We start from the raw sequence: 23,805 nt of genomic DNA, 5'->3' as shown, positions 1-23,805 counted from the left end.
CCTGTCAGCTGGGAGGGGAGGAGCGGCCGGAGCGGAGGCTGGGGGGAAACGCGGGACGCCGGACCCGGAGGTAGGAGCCCCCCGCGCCCCCCGCTCCCCACCACCTCACCCGATACAGCGCCCTCGCCCATCCCAGCTCCCCATCCTCTGCGCCCCTCACAGCGCCCCGCTCCCCACCCCTCACCGCTCTCCCGCCCATCCCAGCTCCCCCTCCTCTGCACCCCTCACAGCGCCCCACCCCATACAGCGCCCCGCCCCTCACTCTGCACAGCACCCGCCATCTAGCACCCCGCCCCCATCCCCTCACCTACACAGCGTCCCCTGCCTGTCCCAGCCAGTGCCCGCTGCACCCTCAAACAGCATCCCCATCCCCCATCCATCTTCCAGCGACCCCTGCTCCCCCCCCCCTCACTTCTCCCCCGCCCATCCCAGCTCCCCCACCCTCTTCACCCCACACAGCGCCTCCACTCCTCACCGCTCCCGCCCATCCCAGCTTCCCCATCCTCTTCACCCTCCACAGCTCTCCCACCCCTCACTGCACACAGCACCCGCCATCCATCCCCCAGCACCTCCCATCCCCCTCACCCTACAATGTCCCCATGTCCCAGACAGTGCCCCTGCTCCCCATCCCCTCACCTCACACAGTGCCCCCACCCATCACAGCTCCCCATCCTCTGTACCCCTCCCAGCGTCCCCATCCCAGCTCCCCATCCTCCTCACCCCATACAGTGCCCCCACCTATCCCAGCTCCCCATCCTCACCCAACCCAGCACCCCACCCATTCCCCAGCACCCATCCATTCCCACCCCATCACCCTACACAGTGCCCCACCCATCCAACCAGTGCTCCCTACCCCTAACTCCCGCACTGTGCCCCCATCTAGCCCAACTCCCCCATCCTCACCCCACCCAGCACCCCTGCTCAGTATCCGCCCCACAGGGCCCCTACCCATCCCAGCTTCCCGATCCTCCTCACCCCCCCCAGTGCCCCCGCTCCCCAGCCCCACTCTCCACACAGCGCCCCACTCATCCCAGCCAGTGCCCCACTCCCCACCCACCAGCCAGCACACCTGCTCCCCAGCCCCACCCCACCCCCAACAGTGCCCCATCCCATCCCAGCCAGTGACCCTCTCTCCACCCCTCTCACCCCACATGGCACATCCTTCCCATCCCCTGAACCCCACCCCATCCCCCTCACTCCACACAGCATCCTTCATCCATCCATCCCCCTAATCCCACACAACACCCCGACTCCTCACCGCCATCCCCCTTACTTAATACAGCGCCCGCACCCATCCCAGACATCTCCTTGCACCCAGAGCCCACCATTCCCCATCCCCCTCACCCTACACAGCACCCCCTGCCCATCCCCCTCACCCCATATAGCATCCTCACCCATCCCTGCTCCCCCACCCATCCCCTTCCCAGCACCCTGCACCCCCTGCTCCCCCACCCATCTGTCTATCCTGTAGCCCTACCCAACGCAGTGCCCCTGTCCGCAGCTGTCCTTCTCAGCACCTCCCAACGCGCAGCCCCCCTCAAAAGGCACTAGGTTTCCACTTTGCAGGTGAAGGGCAGACCCCGGGGGGGGGGGAATAGTGGTGTCTCTGGGCTGGGGAGATTTGCTCCCACAGGGGTAATGGAAGGATTTTTGTGGGGCTGCCCCCCATTTATCCCGGGTTTGCTTCCACTGAGGGGAGGGAGTACCCAGCTGGGCATCATCTGGGGCTATTTATAAAAGAATGGGATAACTAGAGGGTGGGAGTTCGGGAGAGCCATGGGGCAGAAGAGGCAGAGGGTTGTGGGGCTGGAGCTTGGCGGGCTGGAAGGGAACAGTGAGGCTCATTTCTCATCCTTTAAAAAATCTTTTATTAATATTTTAAAACTTCCCTGACACCCACACAACACAGCCCCCAACACAATGCCACTCCTCCCCCAACGTCCATATAACACAACCCCACAACAGAACGCCACCCCATCCCACAATGCCCACACAACACCCCCCCAACACACACACACCCTCCCCTAGCATCCACACAACACCGCCCCTCCCCCAACTCAACACCATCCCCTTCCACAGTGTCCACACAATACAGTCCCCAACATGCTGCCCCCTCCCCCAATGCCCACACAATACAGCCCCTGATCCAATGCTGCCCATGCTCCAATGCCTACACAACACAGCCCCCTGCCCCAACACAACACAGATCCTCTCCGCCTATGCCCACACAACACAACCCCCATCACAGCGCAGCCCCCCTTCACCAAATGCCCACACAACTCCACTCCCCAAAACAATAACCCCTCTGCCCCAATGCAATGCAGCCCCCTCTCTTCACACAGCACCTGCACAATAAAACCCAGCTGGCACCATGCTCAGCACACACACAACCCTGTGCACAATCCACAATCCCTTGCCCAGCACCCAGGCACAGCCAGTTGGGAACCATAAGCAATGGGAAATTCTGACATTTTGGATTTTGTTTTTCTTTCCAAATCAAAACCAAAAAACTGGAACCTTGGGCAAAACAAATGTCCCAAAATGGTGATTTAGGGCCTCGGCCCTGCTTGGGTTTGATTAAAAAGTTACCCCATTTTGATTTTCTCATTTTGGTCCATTTCATTTTGACTTGTCCCGCGTATTGAAATAGTAAATACAATACGTTCTACAGGGGATGAGCTATTTATATATATAATAATAATATTGGAATTAAGATTGTAAGATAGTATGTCTCCAATATTGTATATCACCATGCATATATTACAATATTAAATATCTACAGCTATTTTAATATGACAAATGTCCCAGCAGTACTAATATCTTGATATTTATAGTTTGTAGATTTAGTATTTTCATAAAACATAAAAGTCCAAAGGAAACTAACCAAAACAATAAAAGTCAAAACCGACCATTTTTCCTTCATTGACCTGGGGATGTCAAAGCAATTAGTTTTTTTCTCATGTAAAATTTTGTCGGAACTGGCAAGTTCCCGCAAAACATTTCACATTCAAAGAACAGCTGTTAGTGGAGAACTGCAGCCAAAAATTCCAAGCACAACACATAACACAATACACACAACACAGCACAACACAACCCCCTCACTCCAGGCCCGGCGTGACCCTAAATGCACAACACAACTCCCTCACTTGATGCTCAGTGAAACCCAATATACACAATGCAACACAACCCCTTCGCTCAGTGCCCAGTGCGACCCAATACACACACAACACAGCACAACATAACCCCCTCACCCAGTGCCTCTTATGGCCTGATATACACACCACAGCCCCACTTGCACACCACACACTGGACACTTCCCACCATAGCACACCCACAAAATGCAGCATAACTCAGACCCAGCCCAGTGCCACCCCTCTCAGCACATTCCCCATGCACCCCACTATCTCAACACAACACCATTGGCCCATAGCACGGCATCACAACCCAACACCCCTACCGCCGCAGCCCCCCAATCCCCCACCACTCCTGTATGGCCCACACTCACATAGCCCCCTCCAGCCTACTCCCTGTCGGGCAGAAGGCAGGCTAGATGGGCACTGGCAGGGCAGAGCTGGGGGTGGAATCCCTGGGGGATGGTCTTTCAAACAGGGGGCCCCAATGTCTTCCCCCTGCCAATCTGAATTGCCCAGATCAGGAGATGGGAGGGAGCTGATGGGATAACTATAGGGTGGAGTAGGGAGCTGGGTCAGCGGGGAGGGGTGGGGCACAAGGGAGCTTATAAAAGGATGAAGAAGATAAACTTGTAAGAAAAATGGGAACTGATGAGGGAGTATTAATGGGGGCGGGGGGGTGGATTGTTCTGAGTAACACCAGGCCAGCTTTGCAGAACCAGAGGAGGTTGAGGGGAACAGAAGAAGCTGGGGGGGGGCACTACCGCTGGGATTCACACTCCCCAACCCCCCAGGGATCCAAGCCCTGGGACACCTGTCTAGCTCTGATCCACCTACCAACACCCTTCCCCCTTTGTTCTGAGTGACCGGGAAATCCCTTGGGGATGCTGGAGCCCTGAGCAGGGAAGAGCTTGGGGGCGGGGGGCGGCGGCTTTGGAGAGATAGGGGCAGGGCAGCAGTGGGGATTTTAGATGCAGTTGGACACCCAATATCCTGCCATTAGGCAAATCTGAATAGAAATATACACAGCCCCCTAGTTCTGCCAGTGCCCCTCAGTCTGGACTCGCAGCCCCCCGCCACCCCAGCCCTGGCCCCCTCCACCCCCAGCTTTGCTGGTGCCCCTCAGTCTTGACCCGCAGCTCCCTGTCATGTCAGCCCTGCCTCCCTCCACTGCCAGCTCTGCCAGTGCCCCTCAGTCCTGACCTACAGGCCGCTGCCATTCCAGCCTGCCCCCCTCCACTGCCAGCTCATGGGTTCACTACCAGCTCTGAGAGGGGAGGGGAGTTGGGTCTAGGGGAGGCTGGGAGCAGGACTTCTGGGTTCTATCCCAGCTCTGGGTTGGGCCTGGAGTGCAGTGGTGGGTGAGGGGAAGCCTGAGGGGAAGAAGGGAGACGTGGGACCAAGGCACTAATGATCTGGGCAGTGAAGGGAGGAGGGGAAGAGGGGGGGGGCATATCTAAAGAGGCTTCATTGTCCTGGGGCTCCAAAGCGGGTCAAATTCCACCCCCTCTAGCTGGAAGATGGTCCAGATGCCGGCTGCAGGGGGGAGTGAAGGCCTAGGATGGGGGATGGTTGGGGTAGGCAGGGTTCCCCTGACACTGCAGCCATGCTGGAGGCCCCCCAGGCAGTGGAGCCCTCCGGGCCCTGGAGCTCGGGGTTCTGGGGCAGGGGAGCACCCTGGTGAATGCCCAGCATCCCTCACACACGGGTTACCATTCAGTTCAATGGCTGCCGATGTCCCCTTGTCCCACCCCCCGCCCCGCCCCGCATGTCCCTGAAAGGCCCCTTTGAGGGCAGCAGCCTCGGGGTGACGCAGCCCAAATAGCATCCGCCCCCACCACCCGGTGGGGGTGGGGAACCCATTCATGGCCAGGCGAGGACGTCTGCTTGCATAAGCTTACTTGGGACAAGGGGAAGTAACCGGGGCAGCGTTGGGGGCTGGCTCAGCACGTCCTGGTACCAGTAAGAGGGATCCCCCCAATATTCATAGAGCTCTGCTGGTGCCCCTCAATCCTGACCCACAACCCGTGCTATCCCAGCACTGGGCTCCCTTGCCCCTCCCCCGCAGTGCCGGTACTCCTGATCCACAGCCCCCCCTTATCTCCCTGTGGGCACGAGGCACCGATTTGTGGTTTCCACTTTGAACCGGCAGGGGAAAGAGCAAAAGACCAGTTGATTGAGTTCTGGGCCGGGCTGTGTGAAGCAGGAAGCCCAGGGCTGGGAGTGAGGGGCCCTGGCAGAGGTGAGGGGCCCGGGGCTGGGCTAGCATGGGGGTGTGTGCTGGGAGCGAGGGGCACTGGCAGGGCTGTGGGGGAGCCCAGGGCTGGGCTCGCAGGGGGCTGTGGATTGGGATTGCGGGGCACTGGCAGAGTGGGAGCGGGGGTGGCGTTATTAGGCCTAGCTGCGTGGCCAGGAAGCTGCTCACCGGTTTGGGGGTGGGGAGTCGGCAGGTCACACTTGGGGCCTGACTCTTTCCTGAGGATGTTGGGGGGGTGGGGGGGGACGTGGCTCAGGCTCCTGGTTGCGCCATCACTTCCCGCACAGCAGGAAGCGAGTCAGAGCGTCCGCGCCATCCAGCCCGTCTGGACCCCGAGGTACCAACCCCCCAGGTACCGAGCCCTTCGCCTGGCTTGGAGGGGGCTGGAGAGTCATGGGGGGGTGGGAGTGCCAGGAGGCTGATGCGGGTGGCTCCCAGGCTGATGTGGGGTCTGGGGTGCAGGTTGTCGGGGAGTCCCTGGAGCAATGAAGCAGGTCTGGGGGGCAGGTGAGGGGGGGCCAGCTTAGGCTGACTGTGGAATCTTGGGGTGGGCTGGGGCCCAGCCGGTGGGAGGAAACAGTCAAGGGCAGCATGGGGATGGGGCAGCGTATCCAACCATCCTTCCTGGAGGGCTCCCCCAGGGAGAGGGTGTTTTCCCAGGGCAAAATAAATGCAACGGGCAGCTCAAGCAACAGGTCCCAGCAGAGCTCTGTGTCCATGGCCATGCGGCTGCGGCCATGTGTCTCTCCCTCCCCCCTGCCCCATCTCCTCAGTTTAACCGGATGAATTGTTGTACTTCCTGCCATTGTAGCTTCCTGAGACCTGAAATCACACCCCGAAACTAAGCACCCTCAGCCCCCTGCCTGAGCATGGGGTCCCCTCCTCCCCGGGTCCCTTCCCCCCACATCCAAAATAGAGGGGAGGTGATGGGAGCATCTCCCACCTGCACAGACACCCCAGCCCCAGGCCCATCACTATCCCCGAGCCGCCCCCTCCCCCCAGACAGAGCGTGAACCCCGGTGTCCAGGAAAGGGTCCCAGCGAGCTGAAGCTCCACACCTTCCTGATTCTCCCTCTGCTGATACAATAGGATGCAGGATTCTGTTTCACTTCCTGTCCTAAATCCTTGGGAACTGTCAATGTGCAGCTGTTAAACAAGGCCCCAGATACAGATGACTCTCAGCACCAGGCAAGGGAGCTCTGTACAAAGAGCCCCTGTGCCCCACCCCAGAAGTGGCTGCATCTCAGCAATGGGTGAGGGATCCCCCTTCCCCCCAAGGAAATATTGAATTCTTGCTCTCTGTTTCTCCAGGTCCCTGTGACACCTCTGGGCTCAAATATCCGTCCCCGCTGCCCAGGGAGCTGGGTGAGTTGCTCTTTCCCGTGTGTGAGGAGGGGGGTGGAGACACCTCACCCGTGGGAGGGGGGAGGGGAGCGGAGGGCACTGTTCCATGGGGGTAATATGGGAGCTCAAATGGGGCTGGTTCAGCCACCAGGCATTGCTGTCACCAGCCCCACATTTGGTCCCCAATGGACCCCAAGCAACACCCCCACCCAGGCATTCAGCTGCCATTAACCCTTTCCCTGCCAAGCCTTCCCAATAGAGACCCAGGAATTACACCCCACTCTCTGGAGAAAAAAAACACCAGTTCATCCCAAGTCCGACCTCCAAGCTGGCAGGGAGGGTAAATGGGGTGTGTGTGTCCAGAGTGGGGTGGGGCTTGATGGTCGCCCCAGCACAGTGATGGGGCACAATGGAGCTGCTGGGTCGGGGGAGGAGGGTCTACGCCAGGCGGGTACTTTGTTAACGCTCCAGCAAGCAACTAGGTTAACAAGTATCAGAGGGGTAGCCATGTTAGTCTGTATCCACAAAAACACGAGGAGTCCGTGGCACCTTCAAGACTAACAGGTTTATTTGGGCATAAGCTTTTGTGGGTAAAAAACCACTTCATCAGATGCATGGTGTGAAAATACTCCATGCATCTGAAGAAGTGGGTTTTCCCCCACGAAAGCTTATGCCCAAATAAACCTGTTAATCTTTAAGGTGCCACCAGACTCCTCATTGTTTTTTAGGTTAAAAAAACTCATCTGCACCAGAGACTAGGAGATGGGACCTTTCCCTCTAGGGGGCACTAGCTCCGATCCAGCCCCAGGGCAGGGGATGGGCTAGCTCAGGGGGCAAGGAATTGGGGACACGAGGCCTTTCCCCTCTAGGGGATGCCAGCTCTGATCTGGCCCCAGGTTCATAGTGAACGTCATTCCTGTCTGTGAGATGAGTTTGCTGGGTCTCAGGCCAGTCATCCCTAGTAGAATAGGGCACCTCCCACACGGGGCCCCGGCCCCTGGCTAGCAGAAAGGCCTGGGGGGTGGGGCTGAACAGGCTCTGGGGACCATGCTTTCCTCTCCAACCCCATGACACAGGGAGCGCACATGGTGGGGGGCTGTGTGTTTGGAAGGGAGCTTGCAGGTGGGAGCGTGAAGAGGAAGACGGTATAGGGGGCTGGGGGAAGGGGAGAAGGATGTGGGGGGAAGGGGACCTCTCCCTGCTGTCTCCCCTGATCTGGGGACCACACAAGGGGGGGGATGGGAGCTGGGACCTCTGAGCCAGCACCTCCCCCAACCATGAGCATCACTGCAGACACCCACTTCCCCCATGCGTCCTCACCTCACAGACGTGGCTCGAGCGTATTGAGAGGGGGAGGTGGAGCTCAGTGGCTCATCTGACGCTTACAGAGCCAACCACAAATGGGGAAGTGGGGGCCACCCACGCACCCCCCCCCCCCGAACGTCTGGGTGCTTGAGTTCCAATATAGATCAAGTCACCAGCAAAATGAGCTTGACGGATCTTAGCCTTGGCATTGTCTGGGCTGCAGTTTGGGAGTGAGGGGCACCAACAGAGCTTGGGAGGGGAGATAGCAGAGGTCTGCGGGTCGCGAATGAGGGACACCAACAGAACTGTGGCAGAAGCTGATCTGCTGGCCCCCTTCCTTGTCTCTCTCTTCTGTTCTTGCTGCTCCCTGAACCCCTCCCCAGCCTGGTATGTCACTGGCGAAGCAGCCAGCTCCCCGCCCCCAGAGTCCTGGGGAACCAGGGACCAAGGAGGGGCTGGGAATGGGGGAGCCAGGACAGGGGCTGTTCTGCAGATGTTTGGAACCCCAGTAGTTGGGGGGAGTCAGTGTGGAAGGGACAGATTTGGGGGAGTCAGTTCCAGGTAGGCGGGGTCACAATTAGCTGGGGGGCAAGTTCAGTTCTGGGGTGCAGGGTGATTATTTGTCTGCCAGATGCTTTCCTTTCCCCTCCCCCCCACTATCTCTGTGGGGTCTGACCTCTCCCCCACCGATTTCACTCTGCTGGGCTCAGCAACTGCAGAGAAAGCAGAACTGTGAATGGGGGGGCACTGGGTGGGTGCAGGGAGTCGGGGTATGGTGTAGGGGGTGTGTGTGTAGAGGGGTGTCACTTCAGGGGTCAAGGAAGCAACTCTGTTTCTGCCCCTGGGGGCCATTGCCTCCACACTGGGAGCCTCGGTCTTTTGTCCCCAGCGTCCCCCCACCCACTACAGGAGGAAGCTGCTACAGAAACAGGTACTTGTGCAAGTTCCTGTTTTTTTGGCTCTTTCTGTTGGTAGCTGGGCCCCGTATCCCACCCCCAATGTGAGAGCCCTGTTGGCCCTGTCTCTCTCCCAACCGAGCCAGCCAAGCCCCGGTTCTGGGCCCAAATTGGGGCCAGTGCCCCTTGCTATCAGGCCGGTATCTGGGTGGTTTTGCCTCAACTATCATATGTCACAGAGTGTACCTGTGTCAGGCAGCTGCTTGTCCCTGACCCCCCATTCAGCGCTGAGACATTCCCTCCACACACAGCTGCCCCATCTGAGCAAGGGCAGGAAGTTGCGGCTAGAGGGGAGCGTATGGGGAGATTTCCTGCAGCCCTGACCACGGAGCCCTGTCCCGTCTGCAGCTGCTGCTAATGCAGTATGCCCCCACCCACCAGTCACATCAGCATCCCAGAATGCACCTGCCTCCCCATCGTTCACATCAACCTCCCACAATGCACCTGCCCCACACAATGGTCACATCGATGTCTCAGAATGCACCTGCCCACTCAACAGTCACATCAACCTCCCAGAATGCACCTGCCTTCTCCTCCCCAGACTGCCCTGGGTATGCAGCAATAGCCCTGTGTCCCGTCCCTCCCCCCCACTCCCTGTGATGGGGCAAAGCTGCCTGACATCAGGGCTCCATCGGGCCCAGTCTGCAGTCGGGGGCATCCCCAGGGGTCAGAGGGGAGAGGGCACAGAAGGGATTCCCACTGAGCGAGGATGACAGATCCGTGTCCCAGAACAGAACCCAGGAAGTAGAGAGAAAACGTGACCCAGACATTATTGAACCTGCCCAAGAAAGTGCCTAGGTGTTAGAGAGGGAAGCACAGGGGTTTCAGAGAGGAAATGTATCTGAGCACTAGGTAAATAAACAGCCCAGAAAAGTACCCCAGTATTAGAAGGAAAGTACCCAGGTATCAGAGAGGGAATGGCTCAGTGTTTGACAGATAAAATTGCTGTAGAAATATCCTCTCCTCAAGCCCCTGTCCCCATCATCTCCCTGGCGAGCAGCCCAGGTTGGCACCTGGTGTGTTTCAGGACTGCCCACATCGCACCAGGGGAAGGGTGTCCAACCAGTCGCCAGAAATGCTCCTGGTGTTTTGGGGCAGCTGGGGAGATGGGACTCAGCACAAGCTGCCTCAGTTCTGGGGGGACATGGTCCAGCATTGCAGGCTGGGCCTCTCCCCATCTCAGACCTCCCCTCAACTCCTTTCGCAGGAAGGCGGCTCCCCACCCCATACCAGGATCTGGAATTGAGCAGGCTGCTTCACCAGGAGCTGAGAGCAGAGCACCCTGCCCAGAACCCAGGCTGCACCAAGGCCCGCCCTTAACCCCCCAGCATGGCATGCCAGCCGGCCACACCCCATGGCTGGATTTGACGGCTTCCAGCACAGCAGCGCCTCCCCAGCGGCTCCCCATGATGCTCTCATCCAATGAGACGACGGGCCACACCCACTGACGACCAGTGGCCATAAAGGAGAAAGCTGACTGGCAAGGGGTAGAGCACATAGTTGTCCTTCCCAGCCAACTGGATTGTTTCTTTGACTCTCGCTCTCCCAAGCCTGCGTGCATGTGATCAGCGGCTGCAGCTCTCCATCCGCCAGGCCGTCTCATTCCCGTTTTCCGGGGGGGGCGTGCTGGTAGGGGGGGAGGGCCATGCAGTCAGATGACCTCTTTGTCCGCAAAATCCGGCGCCACTCTGCCCGGCCCCCTCTGGCCTCCATCTCCTTCGACGCCAAGGGACTCCCGGCCCCCCTCCTGCGACCCCCCCGGAGTGAGGTGACCCAGGGGCTCTCCAGGGGGCATGGCACCCCCCCTGGCCTGGCCCTAAGGCCTGCCAGCCACATCATGCACCGCAGCAACAGTGACGTGACCCTTGGGGAGGGAGTGCCAGGGGATGGAACACCCCCCTCCTCGTCACTGGTGGGGGGTGGGGATTGCGGGCTGCACCGGGACTATGGCAGCCTGAGCTCCATCGAGAAAGGCCCGGGGCCCCCCCGCACCCGCGCCCACAGCCACGAGGAGCCACGGGCGGGCAGCCCAGCCGCCCGGCGCTTCTGGGACCCCCTGGTGCTGCTGGGGCTCACAGGAGATGAGGTGTGGGAGGGGGACGGCCAGGGGAATGGGACCACCGTGCCAGAGCAGGACAGGGGAGAAGAGCCCCCCAAGTTTCCCCCACAGATCTGGGTGCGCCAGCTGGCCCACTATGACGTGCAAAGCATCCTCTTTGATCCAGGTGAGGCGGCCTGGTGCCAGGGTAGTGCCGGGCGCCGGGTGCGTAACATCACCACAGGGGCCTCAGCCGCCTCAGCAGGGCCTGCCCCGACCCCTGTCCCTGAGGAGCCTGACCCAGGTGATGGCAAGGACGGGCCTCTAGTGCTCAGTTGCCCCCACTTCCGCAATGAGATTGGGGGTGAGGAGGAGGGGGGGCTGGGTCGGCGCCAGGAAGCAGGAGGGGGCGCTGGGCAGCTGCCCAATGCGGCCGTGTCGGTGCTGGAGGAGCCACGGGAGAGTTACCCCACCAGGGGCAGCCGGACCACCCACTACATTGAATATGCAGACCTGGGCGCCAGCTACTACCGCAAATACTTCTATGGCAAGGGTGAGCCGGGGCAGGGCACAGGGCACAGGGGACACAGGGGGCAGAGTGTATGGGGGCAGGGCACAGGGCATAGGTAGGACACGGGGGGCAGAGTGTATGGGGGGTACAGGGTGTGGGGAGGAAGGAACAAGGGGCACAAGACATAGGGAGCATGGAGCTGGGGGCAAGGGACAGCTGCTATGCGTGCTGCTACACAAGGGTGAGCTGGCAGCAAAATGGTCCTGGGGGAGCAAAGGCTGGGGAGGCAGGAGCCTGGCACTCAGGGAGGGGGGGAGGTGAAAGTGAGGGTCCATGGGTCTGGCATTCAGGGGAGTCAGGGAATGTGTGAGGAGGGTTGGGGGCAGTCATGGCGATGCCCATCTCTAACAAACACCCATCCCCTGGCACAGAGCACCAGAACTTCTTCGGGGTGGATGAGCGCCTGGGAGCGGTGGCCGTGTCGCTGCGGCGCGAAGAGAAGGAGAAGGAGGGTGCCAGCCTGCAGTACAACTACCGCCTCATCCTGCGCACCAGCGAGGTGGGCACCACCAGAGGGAGCTCACAGCCTGGGGGGGAGCTTACAGCACAGGGGCACTGCCAGGGGGAGCAGGATACTGTGGGTAGGGCACTGCCCTGCAGGGCCAGCTTTAAGCCGATTCCCCTGATTCCCCAGAATCGGGCCCTGCGCCTAAGAGGGCCCCATGCACGCGCCTAAAAGGGCCCTGTGCCTTAGGCGTCTTTTTAATTTTTTTTTTTAACTCACCCAGCGGCAGGGGGGTCCGCTCCGGGGCTTCAGTGGCATTTTGGCGGCGGGGGGTCCTTAGGTGCCGTGGAAGACCCGGAGTGGATCCCCCACTGCTGAAGTGCCGCCGAAGCCCTGGACCGCTGCCGGATATTCGAATCAGGCCCCGCCGTTCATAAATCCGGCCCTTCTGCCCTGGAGAGGTGGTGCTGTGAGGGTAGTCCTGGTCAGGGGGCTATGTAGGGGTACAAAAATTCCCTGACTTTCTCCCCACCCCCCACGGCTTCTCCTCCCCACAGCTGCGGACCCTGCGTGGCTCAGTGCTGGAGGAGGCGCTGCCCCCCACCGCCCGTCCCCCCGCTGCCCGTGGGCTGTCCCCCAAGAAGCTGCTGGAGCATGTGCTGCCCGACCTGAACCTGCAGGGGCTGCGCCTGGCATCCAACTCACCCAAGGTGCCCGAGACGCTGCTCAAGCTGGACGAGCAGGGGGTGAGTGACGGAGTGCCACAGGGATTCTGCCATGGGCCTGCCCACTATGGGGAGTACCACGGGAGGGGTGGTGAGGGAGCTGGGGGCAAGAAGGGAAGCCAGGCTCTGTGGGAGGGGAAGTTCAGGAAGAGTTAGATCAGGGTGGTTGGGGAACGGGAGGTCCTGAAGGGTTGTTCTGCGGGAGGTAGATCAAGGTCTTCTGTCGGGGCTTGGGGCGGGGGGCTTGAGCACTTTGAGGGGATCAGCTCAGGGGTGCCCATCAGGGGTCACTGTGTTCAGAGGTCTCGGCAGTTTGTGGGGTTGGCTCAATGATCCCATCAGGGATGCTACATTGAGGGTGAGATTGGGGCAGTTTAAGGGGTTGAGTTAGGGGTCCCATCAGGGATTGCTGAGTCGGGGGCTCAGGGTATGTTGGGGGGTTGAGTTAGGAATCCCATAGGGGTTGCTGTGTTGGGGGGGTTGGGGTATTTTGGGGGTGTAGGGGTCCCACTGGGGTTGCTGTGTTGTGGGGTCAGGGTATTTTGGGGAGTTGAGTTAGGGGTCCCATTGAGGGTTTCTGTGTTGGGGGATTGAATTGGGGCAGTTTGAGAGGTTGAGATAGGGGTCCCCTCAGGGGTTGCTGTGTTGGGGGGCGAGGTATTTTGGGGGGCTGAGTCAGGGGTCCCATTGGGGGTTGCTGTGTTGGGGGTTTGAATCAGGGCAGTTTGGGGATGTTGTATCAGCTGGTCCCATGTTCCCCTCACCGTGCCGCTCTGCAGGTGAGTTTCCAGCGCAAGGTGGGAGTTCTGTACTGCCGGGCGGGGCAGGGCTCCGAGGAGGAGATGTACAACAATGAGGGGGCCGGCCCCCCTTTCCAGGAGTTCCTGGAGCTGCTGGGCCAGCACATCCAGCTGCGCGGCTTCACCAAGTACCGGGCCCAGCTTGACACCAAGAGTGAGTGTGGGGAGGGGGTACCGGGGGTGGTAACTGTAAACAGATACATGTAGGGCCCCAAAGAAGGCTGGCCATGCTCGCAGCATGGGGGACTCTGTCTCAGGAAGGAACGACTCTGAAAAGGACTGGGGCGGGGGTGTGTGGAGGGGATAACCTGCTGAACAGGAGCTCCCAGTGCCATGCTGCGGCCAAAGGGCTAACATGATCCTTGGATGGATAAACAGGGGAATCTCTAGGAGTGGGGAGGTTCTGTTACCCCTGTATCTGGCACTGCTGCGCCCGCTGCTGGAGGTCTGTGGCTAGTGCAGGGGCCAGCACATCAGCGTCGCAAAGGATGTGGATAAATTGGAGAAGGGTCAGAGAAGAGCGCCAAGAATGATTGAGGGGTTGGAAAACTTGCCTTACAGTGAGAGACTCCAGGACCTCAATCTCCTCAGCTTATCAAAGAGAAGTTGAACAGGTGACCTGGTCACTGTCCCTAGACACCTACACAGGGAACAGAGCTGGGGTAAAGGAGGCTCTTCAGTCCGGCTGACAAAGGTCGAACACAACCCTGTCGCTGGAAGTTGAAGCTAGACCCATTCGGACTGGAACTAAGGCACAGCTGTTAACAGTGGAGTCAGTAACTGCTGTTACAGCTTCCCCAGGGCTGTGGTGGATTCTCCACCCTTGGACGTTTTCCAGTCTTGATGGCTGTTTTTTTAGTTCATTTTCCAGTCTCAATGGCTGATCCACGCTAGTTCAAGCAGGAATTTTTGGGGGGCGGTCCAGTGTTATGCCGGAGGTCAGACTAGAAGAGCACAATTGTCCCCTCTGGCTTTAAACTCTGTGGAAGAGAGGGTGAGACCCAGGAAAGGGGGCAATCGAGGGGGAGGAGCAAGGAAATATTGAGTGGCAAGGCCAGACCTTGGGGGAGGGGAACCGGGGTGGGGTTGGGCTACTGGGAAAGGGGCCAGGAGGGCTGAGGGCTGAAAGGGGACTGGACTGCACTGGCAGCTGCCCCCGGCCTTTGGCTCCAGTAGACACATTGGGGAGCTGTCATAGCAGGCTGCCCTCTGCCAGCCCCCAGCCCACCCCATGAGGTGGGGAGCCTGGTCTTAAAGAGTCCCTCCCTCACTCCAGGGCAGGGGGACACATTGGCAGGAGGGGGTGGGGAGGCTCTGAAGGAGGGGGCTGCATTCTCCACTCGACCCAGTCAAGGGCTTTCCCTGCTACCTCCTGCTGAGTCCCTGTCTCTCCCGGCCCCAATAACGCCCCCACTCCCCATCCCACTGACATCTCCCATCCTGTGTCTCCCCCAGCTGATTCCACAGGCACCCACTCGCTGTACACCACGTACCAGGACTATGAGATCATGTTCCACGTCTCCACTATGCTTCCCTACACACCCAACAACCGCCAGCAGGTGAGGGGTGGGGGCAGGGCACTGGGATGGGGCTGGCACAGGGGAGGGGGTGCTGGTGTTCACCAGGGGTCCAGAGGGAAGGATTCCTGGGAAGGAGGAATCCAGAGGGTGCAGGAAGAGAATCTGAGAGTGGTCAAGAGTCCAGGCAGCTCAGGAAAGGGGGGCAGGGGTGGGTGACCTGGAAATGGGGGGGGTCCCATCCTGCTTCCCATCCCCACACTGATGCCCAGCTCAGATCCTACCCTTCCCGCAGTAACACCATCTCTCTGGTTGTAGTTGCTACGGAAGCGTCACATTGGCAACGACATTGTCACAATCATCTTCCAGGAGCCGGGCGCACAGCCCTTCACACCCCGCACCATCCGCTCACACTTCCAGCATGTCTTCATCATAGTGCGCGTGCATGAGCCCTGCACCGAGCGCACCACCTACAGGTGAGGGATGAGCACACTGCCAACAGGGAAGAGGGGACCGAGCACTGAGTGTGCCACCTACAGGGGAGGAGGGGAGCATGTGCCAAGCGCACCACCTACAGGAGATGGGGGAGCGTGTGCCAAGAGCACTGCCTACATGTGGGGGAGCGTGCACTGAGTGTGCCCCTTCAGATCAGGAGAGAATGTGCACTGAGCACACCACATACAGGAGAGAGATGAGCACACTGCTATCAGGGAAGGGGGGAGCATGCGCTGAGCGTCACCTACAGGAGATGGGGGGAGCAAGTGCTCAGTGTGCCATCTACAGTGGAGAGAGGAAGCGTGTGCTGAGTGCGCTAACTACGGGGTGGTGCATGTGCCAAGGTCTTTCCCTCCGTACCTGCCTCCTTCCATGCCATCATCCCTGTCGCTGGCTGAGCGTATGGCTGCCCCCAGCTTTCCCAGGCCCTGACTCCCATCTTTCTCCCCAGTGTGGCAGTGAGCCGCACCAAGGACATCCCACTCTTTGGGCCACCCATCCCAGCTGGGCACCGCTTTCCCCGGACACCCGCCTTCCGGGACTTCTTGCTAGCCAAGGCCATCAATGCAGAGAATGCGGCTGAGCGGTCAGGCAAATTCCACGCCATGGCTACCCGCACGCGCCAGGAGTACCTGCAGGATCTGGCACGCAGCCATGCAACCACCACCAGCCTGGAGGCCTCCTCTTCCCGCCTACCCCTGCTCTCCCTGGGCGCCAAGAGAAAGGAGCGGGCCAAGGGGGCCAAGGCCTGGGAGCTGCAGAGTGCGGGGGCCCTGGTGTGGAGCGTGCGGGCACGGGATGGAGACCGGGCCGCCCCCGAGCTGCCCTGCCTGCTGAGTATCTCCGCCGAGTTCCTGGTGCTCATCGAGGCCAAGGGCAAGCGAGTCATCTTCAACTGCTCCTGCCGTGACATGCTGGCCTGGACCTACTCCGACTGCGGCCTGGACCTCTACTACGGCTCCGGGGACTACATCTCCGTGCGGCTTCCTGACGGCCAAGGGGATGAGGTCAAGGACATTGTGAACCGGCTGCAGGTAGGGCCTGGGCCACTGGCAGGTGGGGGGTACTGCAGAGGAGCTCCCGGCTATTCCAGCCCTGGCCTCTGCCACAGGGGGCACTGCAGGGAGTGGGGCAGGAGTGCTGGGAGGGGTGCTCTACAGGGGGCACAGCCAGTCCCCCCAATGCTCTCTCTCCCCCCAGCTGGTGACGCGGGGCTGTGAGACGCGGGAGCTCACCCTGCTGCGGAACGGGCTGGGCCAGCTGGGTTTCCAGGTGGACAGCGAGGGCTTCATCACCGATGTCGAGCGCTTCACCTTTGCGGAGAAGGCCGGCCTGCAGCCTGGTGCCCGGCTGGTGCGTGTGTGTGAGCGGGCACTGCCCGGCCTCAGCCACGCCCAGACTACTGAGCTTCTGCGCACTGCCAAGAAAGTCACCATCACCATGGTGCCTCCTGACGAGAATGGCAAGCCCCGCAGGTGAGCACAGTGCCAGCTGGGGGCGCTGTGGGTGGCATGGGTTCCTGGGGTGTTGAGAGGGGAGGGTCCCCAGCAAGGGGTGCCATGGGGCAGGAGCTCCCAGCGGGGTCACTCAAGGGTATGGGTTACAGGCAGGGATGCTCAGGCATATGGGCTGGGGGCCCCAGCAGGGGACACTAGCAGGAGGGGGCAGGAGCTTCCAGGAGAAGCTGCTGTGGGGCACAGGGTGGGCGTGTTGGTGGGGAGCTCTGGTGAAGGATGCAGGAGCATTGGCTGCAAGAGTCCCCAGCAGGGGGCATGATGGGGTGTGGGTGGTATGGGGCAGGAATCCTTGGGGAGGGGCACTGTGCAGGGACAGTCGGGGTAGGTGGCAGTGGCAGTGGCAGGGAGCTGTGTGAGGCAGGGTAGAAGGTGTGATGGGGTAGAATTGGGGACAGTGCTGAGCACTGTGGGGCAGAGAGTAGGACTCTGTTGGGGGTGCTGTGTGGCAGGATGGAGGGGTCAGCGGGGACTGAATGGGGTGGAATCACTGTAGGGGCTGCTGTGGAGCAGGATGTGGGGGCTCAGTGGGATGGGGGTCAGTGGATTCTGGGACCCTGCCCCATCATATCTCTCTGACAGGAGTTTCTCTGAGCTCTACGTGAAGTCCCTGCAGGAGAAGCGGCGCAGTGATTCCCCGGCAAGGGAGCCCCCCCGGATGGCTGGGGGCCCAGGGCCCGAGGGGGAGCTGAGACCGGCCACCCTGCAGCTGCTGCGCTCACTTTCCCTGCAGGACGGGCCCCCCCATAGCCTGGCTGAGGAGCGCACCGAGTTCCTGCGCAGCCACAGCGAGGGCACTGCCCCCCCCAACCTGTCGTGAGTGCCCCCACCTCCTGCGACCCCATCTCCATCCCACCCCCCCACTCTGCTGTGAGTGCCCCCACCTCCTGCAACCCCGTCTCCATCCCACCCTGGCCCCCCACTCTGCTGTGAGTGCCCCCACCTCCTGTGACCCCATCTCCATCCCACCCCAGCCCCCCCACCCACCATGAGTGCCCCCCACGTCCTGTGATCCCGTCTCCATCCTATCCTGGCCCCCTACTCTGCTGTGAGTACTCCCACCTCCTGTGACCCCGTCTTCATCCCACCCAGCCCGCCCACCCACCGTGAGTGCCCCCCACCACCTGGGATCCCTGTCTCCATTCCATCCCAGCCCCCCACTCCACCATGAATGCCCCAACTTCCTGCAACCCCGCCTCCATACCACCCCCGGCCTCTCTGCCCTGCCAGGACTGACCCCCACCTCCTGGGACCCCCACCTCCATCCCACCTGACGCCCTGCCCCACCATAAGTGCCCCTCTCCATCCCACCCCTGAACCTCCCCACGCTACCTCCCTAGCTCCCCAACCTGCCATGAGTACCTCCTGGGACCCCCTCCTCCATCCCACCCCCCCGGTCTCCTGTCCCACCATGAGTGCCCCCTGCATCCTCAGATCCCCACCTTCACCCCACCCCCAACCTGCTGTGAGTACTCCCGCAGCCTCCTAGGACTCCTTCCTCCCCCCAGATCCAAATGCCACCCAATGGACTGTTTGCCATCCCTCTCCTAGGCTCCCCACATCAGCTGTTATCCCCCTCTGCATTCCCTCCCTTTTTCTCAGCTGTGTTTACCACAGGCTAATGTTCCTCTGCCTCTGCAGGTCCCAGAGCAGGGAGATCCCCATGTTACCTGACCCCACACCTGACCTCATCCTGGCAGCCACGCCCAAGGGGCCCCCTGAGCGGGAAATGGTGAGTGTGTGTCCTGGCAGCCCCCTACAGGATGCAATCAGGCCGCTCGGTTACGTGTGCTGGAGCTCTGGAGGTTTCAAGTGCACTAATGTTGTTCTTGGCGTTCTGTGATGTGCACTGTTATTTGCAGCTATTTATTTGTGAAATAAATCTGTGAACCTGTTTAACAGCCCCTGTGCCCCACCCAAGAGGTGGCTGCATCTCAGTACTGGGTGAGGGTTCCCTGTATAAACAGCCTCCACATCCCACCCAGAGGTGGCTGAAACTCCAGGCATCAATCACTGTGTTATCTTGTCCCAGGACCATCCAGGAAACCCCACATCGTTGGAGCAGGCTCCCCCCGATCATGGGGTCATGGATAGCCAGGCTTCGCTCCCTAGTGAGATGGCCCCGCCCACCTCAGACATGAGTGACACCGAGAAATTCCTACCCCGGACGCTCTCATTGCGAAACTCCATCACCAAGAGTAAGACAAGCACACACATGCGCCCCCGGTTTGATCCTGTCCCGTTAGCATCGGGGGAGCTTTCCTTTTTCCAAGCGCAGGGTCCAGCTCCAAGTGCCAGCTGGGTGCTTTGTGCTGGGATTTTTCTCCAGTTAGAAAAAAAAAAAGCAGGGGGATGGGAAGGAAAAATGGAACTAAAGTGTGGGGGAGGGGCCCCAAAGCGGGTTTTCACACATCAACCCCTGTTTGTTTCCTTCGAGATTCCTTTGTCGAGAACCCACACTTGTAACAAAATCTCAAATCAAAGAGGGCTTGCAGGGAAGGGGAATCTCAGGTCAACAGATTTTCCCCAACTCTAATTAACTCTGAGGATGGACGTTAATGAATAGCTGCGGCTGAGCTGTGGGGCTAGAACCCACTGGAGGATAACAACCTTCCAGTACAGTGGATCTCAAACTTTTGTCCTGGTGACCCCTTTCACACAGCAAGCCTCTGAGTGCGACCCCCACTTATGAATTAAAAACACTTTTTTTATATTTAGCACCATTATAAATGCTGGAGGCAATGTGGGGTTTGGGGTGGAGGCTGACAGCTCGTGAACCCCCCTGTAATAACCTCACGACCCCCTGCGGGGTCCCAACCCCCAGTTTGAGAACCCCTGTTCTAGTACTTTAGCCCAAGCTGGGGGGCCTGGGCTCTAGGTCTGAAGGGCCTTGCTTTAAACAGCTGCTGGGCTCCTTGCCCTCATTCATGCCATTCTTTGTCCTGCCCCGCCTGCCCCTGCTCTCTCCAGTTCTGTCGGAAGCCGGTGAGTCCCTGGAGGAGGAGTGGGACTCCATCTCCAACCTGGCTACCACCTGCAACAGCATCCTAGAGGCGCTCTCGAAGGAAGGTGAGCAACAGATTCCCAGGCTGCATCATGAGTGGGAGTGCCCAGCTTGCATACAAGCAGACAGGGGCTGGAGTCCGAGAGTTCCCAGTGGAGGACTTGGCTGTGGTCCGGAGCAAATCCCTAGGCAAAGAGCTTTGTTCATCGGGGGCTAAAGCTGGGAAATCCCTAGGCAAAGAACCTGGTTAAAGTTGCCTGGGGCCAGGAGTAGCTGCAAACCCCCAGTCTGAGGAGGAGAATCTCACTCTGTCTCCCCTCTTTTCTGCAGCAGGGCAACACGTGCTGGAGAGCAGAGAGCCCCCTGGTGGGAGTGGCCAGAGGAACCCAGGCCAGCAGCCCCCCGAGGATGAGTAAGAAGCTAAACAGAGGGGTGGGAGGAATGATGGGGGGGTTCTCCTCCACCAGCCTCCATTTCACTGTATCCCCCCTGCTCTCATCCTCCCTTTGCATATTCCATGATGATAATCCAGTCATAGCAGGGGAAAACCGCAACAAACCATCTCTTGCTCAGCTCACATCCCAGCTTTGTGGGGCTCGTTTACCACGAAGCCACCAGGGTCATCTGGTGGCTGAATAGTGAACTGAAGTGGCTGTGCCACAACACTCCCCCAGTGGGAGGCTGACACATTCACTGGCTCTGCACCTTTGGGGTGCTCTCTGACAACCCTGGGGAGGAGAGGATACCGAGAGGGCTGGGCTGTGGGGAGATAAGGGATCTTTGCTCCCCCTGCCCCATCTGACCTCAGCCTGACTGATGCATATCATCATCCTATGAATCTCTCCATCTCTCCATCCCCACACTTCTCCATCTCTCGCTCTTTCCTTCACTCGCCCAGAGGCCATCAGTCCCGGTCGCTGTCGGAGAAGGTCTCTCACTTGGAGTCCATGCTAAAGAAGCTGCAGGAGGACTTGCAGCAGGTGTGTTGGGGGGCGCACAAGGGAGGGAGAAAAGGGGTTGGGGAGGAGTGCGGAGGGAATGGGGGCGAAGGTGAGGAAAGAGGGAGGGGAGCGGAGGGCGGTGGAGGCTGCAGGAAGGAGGGCAGGGGCAAGGCACTGCAGGGGAGTTACAGGGCAGGTGTGGTGCAGGCATTAGAAGGAGGTGCCGTGAGAGGGCCAGACCAGATTGGGCAGGGGCTGTGGTGTCGGAGGGTCAATGGCGAGTGAGTGGGAGGGACTGGGTTGGGAGTTGGGGGGGTACTGCCTCTCCCCACTGACCCCACCCATGTTCTCCCAGGAGCAGGCAGCCAAGGCAGCACTACAGGCTGAGGTGCAGAGTCTGCGGCAAAACAACCAGCGGCTACAGCAGGAGCAGGAGAGTGCGGCTGCCCGGCTCAGCCAGGTCACCCGCCTGCTGTGTGGTTCCCCCAGCCAGTCCCTCTAGGGGCCCGGGGCCCCCTCCAGGCTCCCCTGCCCAGTCATCCCCCCACCGCCTCTGTCTCCCCATTGACCCCACTTCCACTCCTCCCCTCTCTGGTCCACAGGAGGCACTGTTGTTACCCCCAGGAGGGACCACAATCTGAACTGCACTCTGGGGGGCCCACTTTCCGACTGGCCATGCACAGCGGATTCTGACTACCAACCTCCCCGGAATATGGCTTCTCATCTCTCAAGACTGTTACTGCCGGAGAGCCCAGCACAGACTCACCAGCTCAAAGGCCACTGCCAGGAGCAGGCCCTGATATCGGGGTACAGGCAACACCCCCAGTTTCAGCTGACTCAGCTCACACACAGATCTCAACTCTTTGGTAAATCTGACTGTAATGGGGTGGAGGTTGTAGCCTTGTCATCTGGGGGCGGGCACAGGAGGGAAGGCTGGTGTTGCTGAGCAGGAGTGAGAAGGAGGGACTTAATGGCACGTTTGACCTCGACCCCCTCAGAAAAAATCAATTTGCAATACTCTCCCACCCCATCCTGCTGCATCAATCCAGGCCTCAGGAAAATCCTGGCATGAGAGAGAGATGATTCTACTCTCACACTCATGCACACACTCATACAAATGCTCACACACACATGCTCACACATGTGACTGCACACATTCATGCACATTTACACACACACGTGACTGCATACACACACACACACATGACTGCACACACTCACACTTGCACACACACTCATACATGTGCTCGCCCAGGTGCACTCCTCACACCAGCTCAGAGTGCTTCCAGTCCCACATGCCCTCACACTGATCCATGCCCGTGCAGACTTGTGCTTGGGCAGACCATGCTCACACTGATGCATGCTCACACTCACGTGCTCTCACGCACTGACACATGCTCCCATGCAAACACACACACTAACACCTTCACCTGGGTCCCCAGATCCCCCAGAGCCCCACTCCCATCCAGCACTGACCCAGCCAGCGCGGGAACATCTTGGCCTGAAGAGGGCACCGCCCCGCCTGGTAACTGTGAAGATACTGCAAGCTGTGAGTTAATGCCCCCGCACTCCAACCCAACCCAGCCCAGCCTCCCACATAGCAGAAAAGAGATATGGGGACATTGCTTCTGGTCACCTGCTCCCACCCAGCAGTGCCCCTCCCTCTGCACAAGCCCATCCCCCACTACCTCCCCCCGCACTCCTTTGAGGCATAGCCATGGGTACAGGGCCCAGCTCCCCATTTGGTGCTAGGGGATATTTCTGGAGAGCGTCCCCTGTGACATGGGGGGTTGTCATATCTCCTTTTGGGTTGTAAATATTTTAGTACCAAGCAGAATACAAGTGTTTGTTTCAGGTTTATTTGTTTGTATGTTAGTTTTTTACACTGAAAATGGCCCATCTTAGATCCAGAGAATCTGTGTCTGACGTGAATGTACAAATCGCAGCGTGTCTGTCCCCCAGTCCCTCTGTGCAATAAAGAGCCGATATGCAGCTCCCAGGGTCCGACACCATCCTGCCTATTGTGTGAGCTTACTCAGCCCTGGACACGTATGAATGCTGGTTCCGGGGGCTGGGAATGGGACAGAGGGGGAGGGGGGGCATTTCCATAGAAACAAAGAAATGTGGGACTGGGAGGGACCTCAAGAGGCCATCTAGTCCAGCGCCCTGCACTGAGGCAGGACCAGGTATACATAGACCAGCCCTGACAGCGGTTTGTCTAGCTTATAATTTCCAGTGGCGTGGAGTCCGCAGACTCCTAACCTGCTCCAGAGCTGAGCTATCCTTAGAGTTAGAAAGGTTTTCCAAGCTAAACTTCCCTTGCTGCAAACAAAGTCGATGACTTTTTGTTGTGTCTTTGGTGGACACAGAGAACAACCAATCACTGTCCTCTTTAGAACAGCCCTTAACATATTTGAAGACTGTAAGCAGCTCCCCCGCAGTCTTCTTTTCTCAAGATGAAACATGCCCAGTTTTTTTAACTTTTCCTCAAAGGCAGGTTCTCTAAACTGTTTGTCATTTTTCTTGCCCTGTTCTGGACTCTCACTAAGTTCTCCATATCTCTCCTAAAATGTTGAACACAGAGTTGGACACAGTACTCCCGCTGAGGCCTCACCGGTGCTGAGTTGAGCAGGACACTTATCTCCTGTGTTTTACTTATGACACTCTGATTAATATACCCAAGAATATTAGCCTTTTTCATCACTGTATCACATTGTTGGCTCATTTTCAAGTTGTGATCCACTATGACCCCCAGATCCTGT

General features: G+C 59.3%; 1 protein-coding gene across 10 annotated transcripts; it reads left to right on the top strand.

Annotated features, from left to right (window-relative positions):
- The first annotated feature begins 19 nt into the window (after nt 1-19).
- SIPA1 (signal-induced proliferation-associated 1) lies at nt 20-23,071 on the top strand. Of its 10 annotated transcripts, none has more exons than XM_039481998.1 (17): nt 20-70; nt 6,700-6,753; nt 10,205-11,584; nt 11,974-12,101; nt 12,605-12,793; nt 13,552-13,726; nt 15,028-15,131; nt 15,408-15,565; nt 16,036-16,618; nt 16,785-17,059; nt 17,681-17,914; nt 18,740-18,830; nt 19,131-19,296; nt 20,069-20,167; nt 20,433-20,514; nt 21,001-21,082; nt 21,399-23,071. In XM_039481998.1, the coding sequence occupies exons 3-17, from the start codon at nt 10,639-10,641 to the stop codon at nt 21,543-21,545; spliced, it is 3,459 nt and encodes a 1,152-aa protein (XP_039337932.1). In that variant the 5' UTR covers nt 20-70; nt 6,700-6,753; nt 10,205-10,638; the 3' UTR covers nt 21,546-23,071. The 10 variants fall into 10 exon arrangements, with proteins under 10 accessions (XP_039337932.1, XP_039337934.1, XP_039337927.1 ...); XM_039482000.1 differs by having other exon boundaries at nt 10,201-11,584; nt 21,646-23,071; XM_039481993.1 differs by having other exon boundaries at nt 10,201-11,584.
- The last annotated feature ends 734 nt before the right edge of the window (nt 23,072-23,805 follow it).

The sequence above is a fragment of the Mauremys reevesii genome, linkage group 7 (assembly GCF_016161935.1).
Source record: "Mauremys reevesii isolate NIE-2019 linkage group 7, ASM1616193v1, whole genome shotgun sequence".
Lineage (NCBI taxonomy): Eukaryota > Metazoa > Chordata > Testudines > Geoemydidae > Mauremys > Mauremys reevesii.
The sequence above is the reverse complement of the archived record's forward strand: the minus strand, read 5'-3'. Positions and strand labels throughout refer to the sequence as shown.

What these genes read in the sequence shown, in the direction of transcription:
- SIPA1 (XM_039481998.1), top strand. Translation starts at nt 10,639, where the DNA reads ATGCAGTCAGATGACCTCTTTGTCCGCAAAATCCGGCGCCACTCTGCC. An exon ending in ACATTGTGAACCGGCTGCAG is followed by an intron (nt 16,619 to 16,784) that starts GTAGGGCCTGGG and finishes CTCTCCCCCCAG; the next exon opens with CTGGTGACGCGGGGCTGTGA. An exon ending in TGCAGGAGGACTTGCAGCAG is followed by an intron (nt 21,083 to 21,398) that starts GTGTGTTGGGGG and finishes ATGTTCTCCCAG; the next exon opens with GAGCAGGCAGCCAAGGCAGC.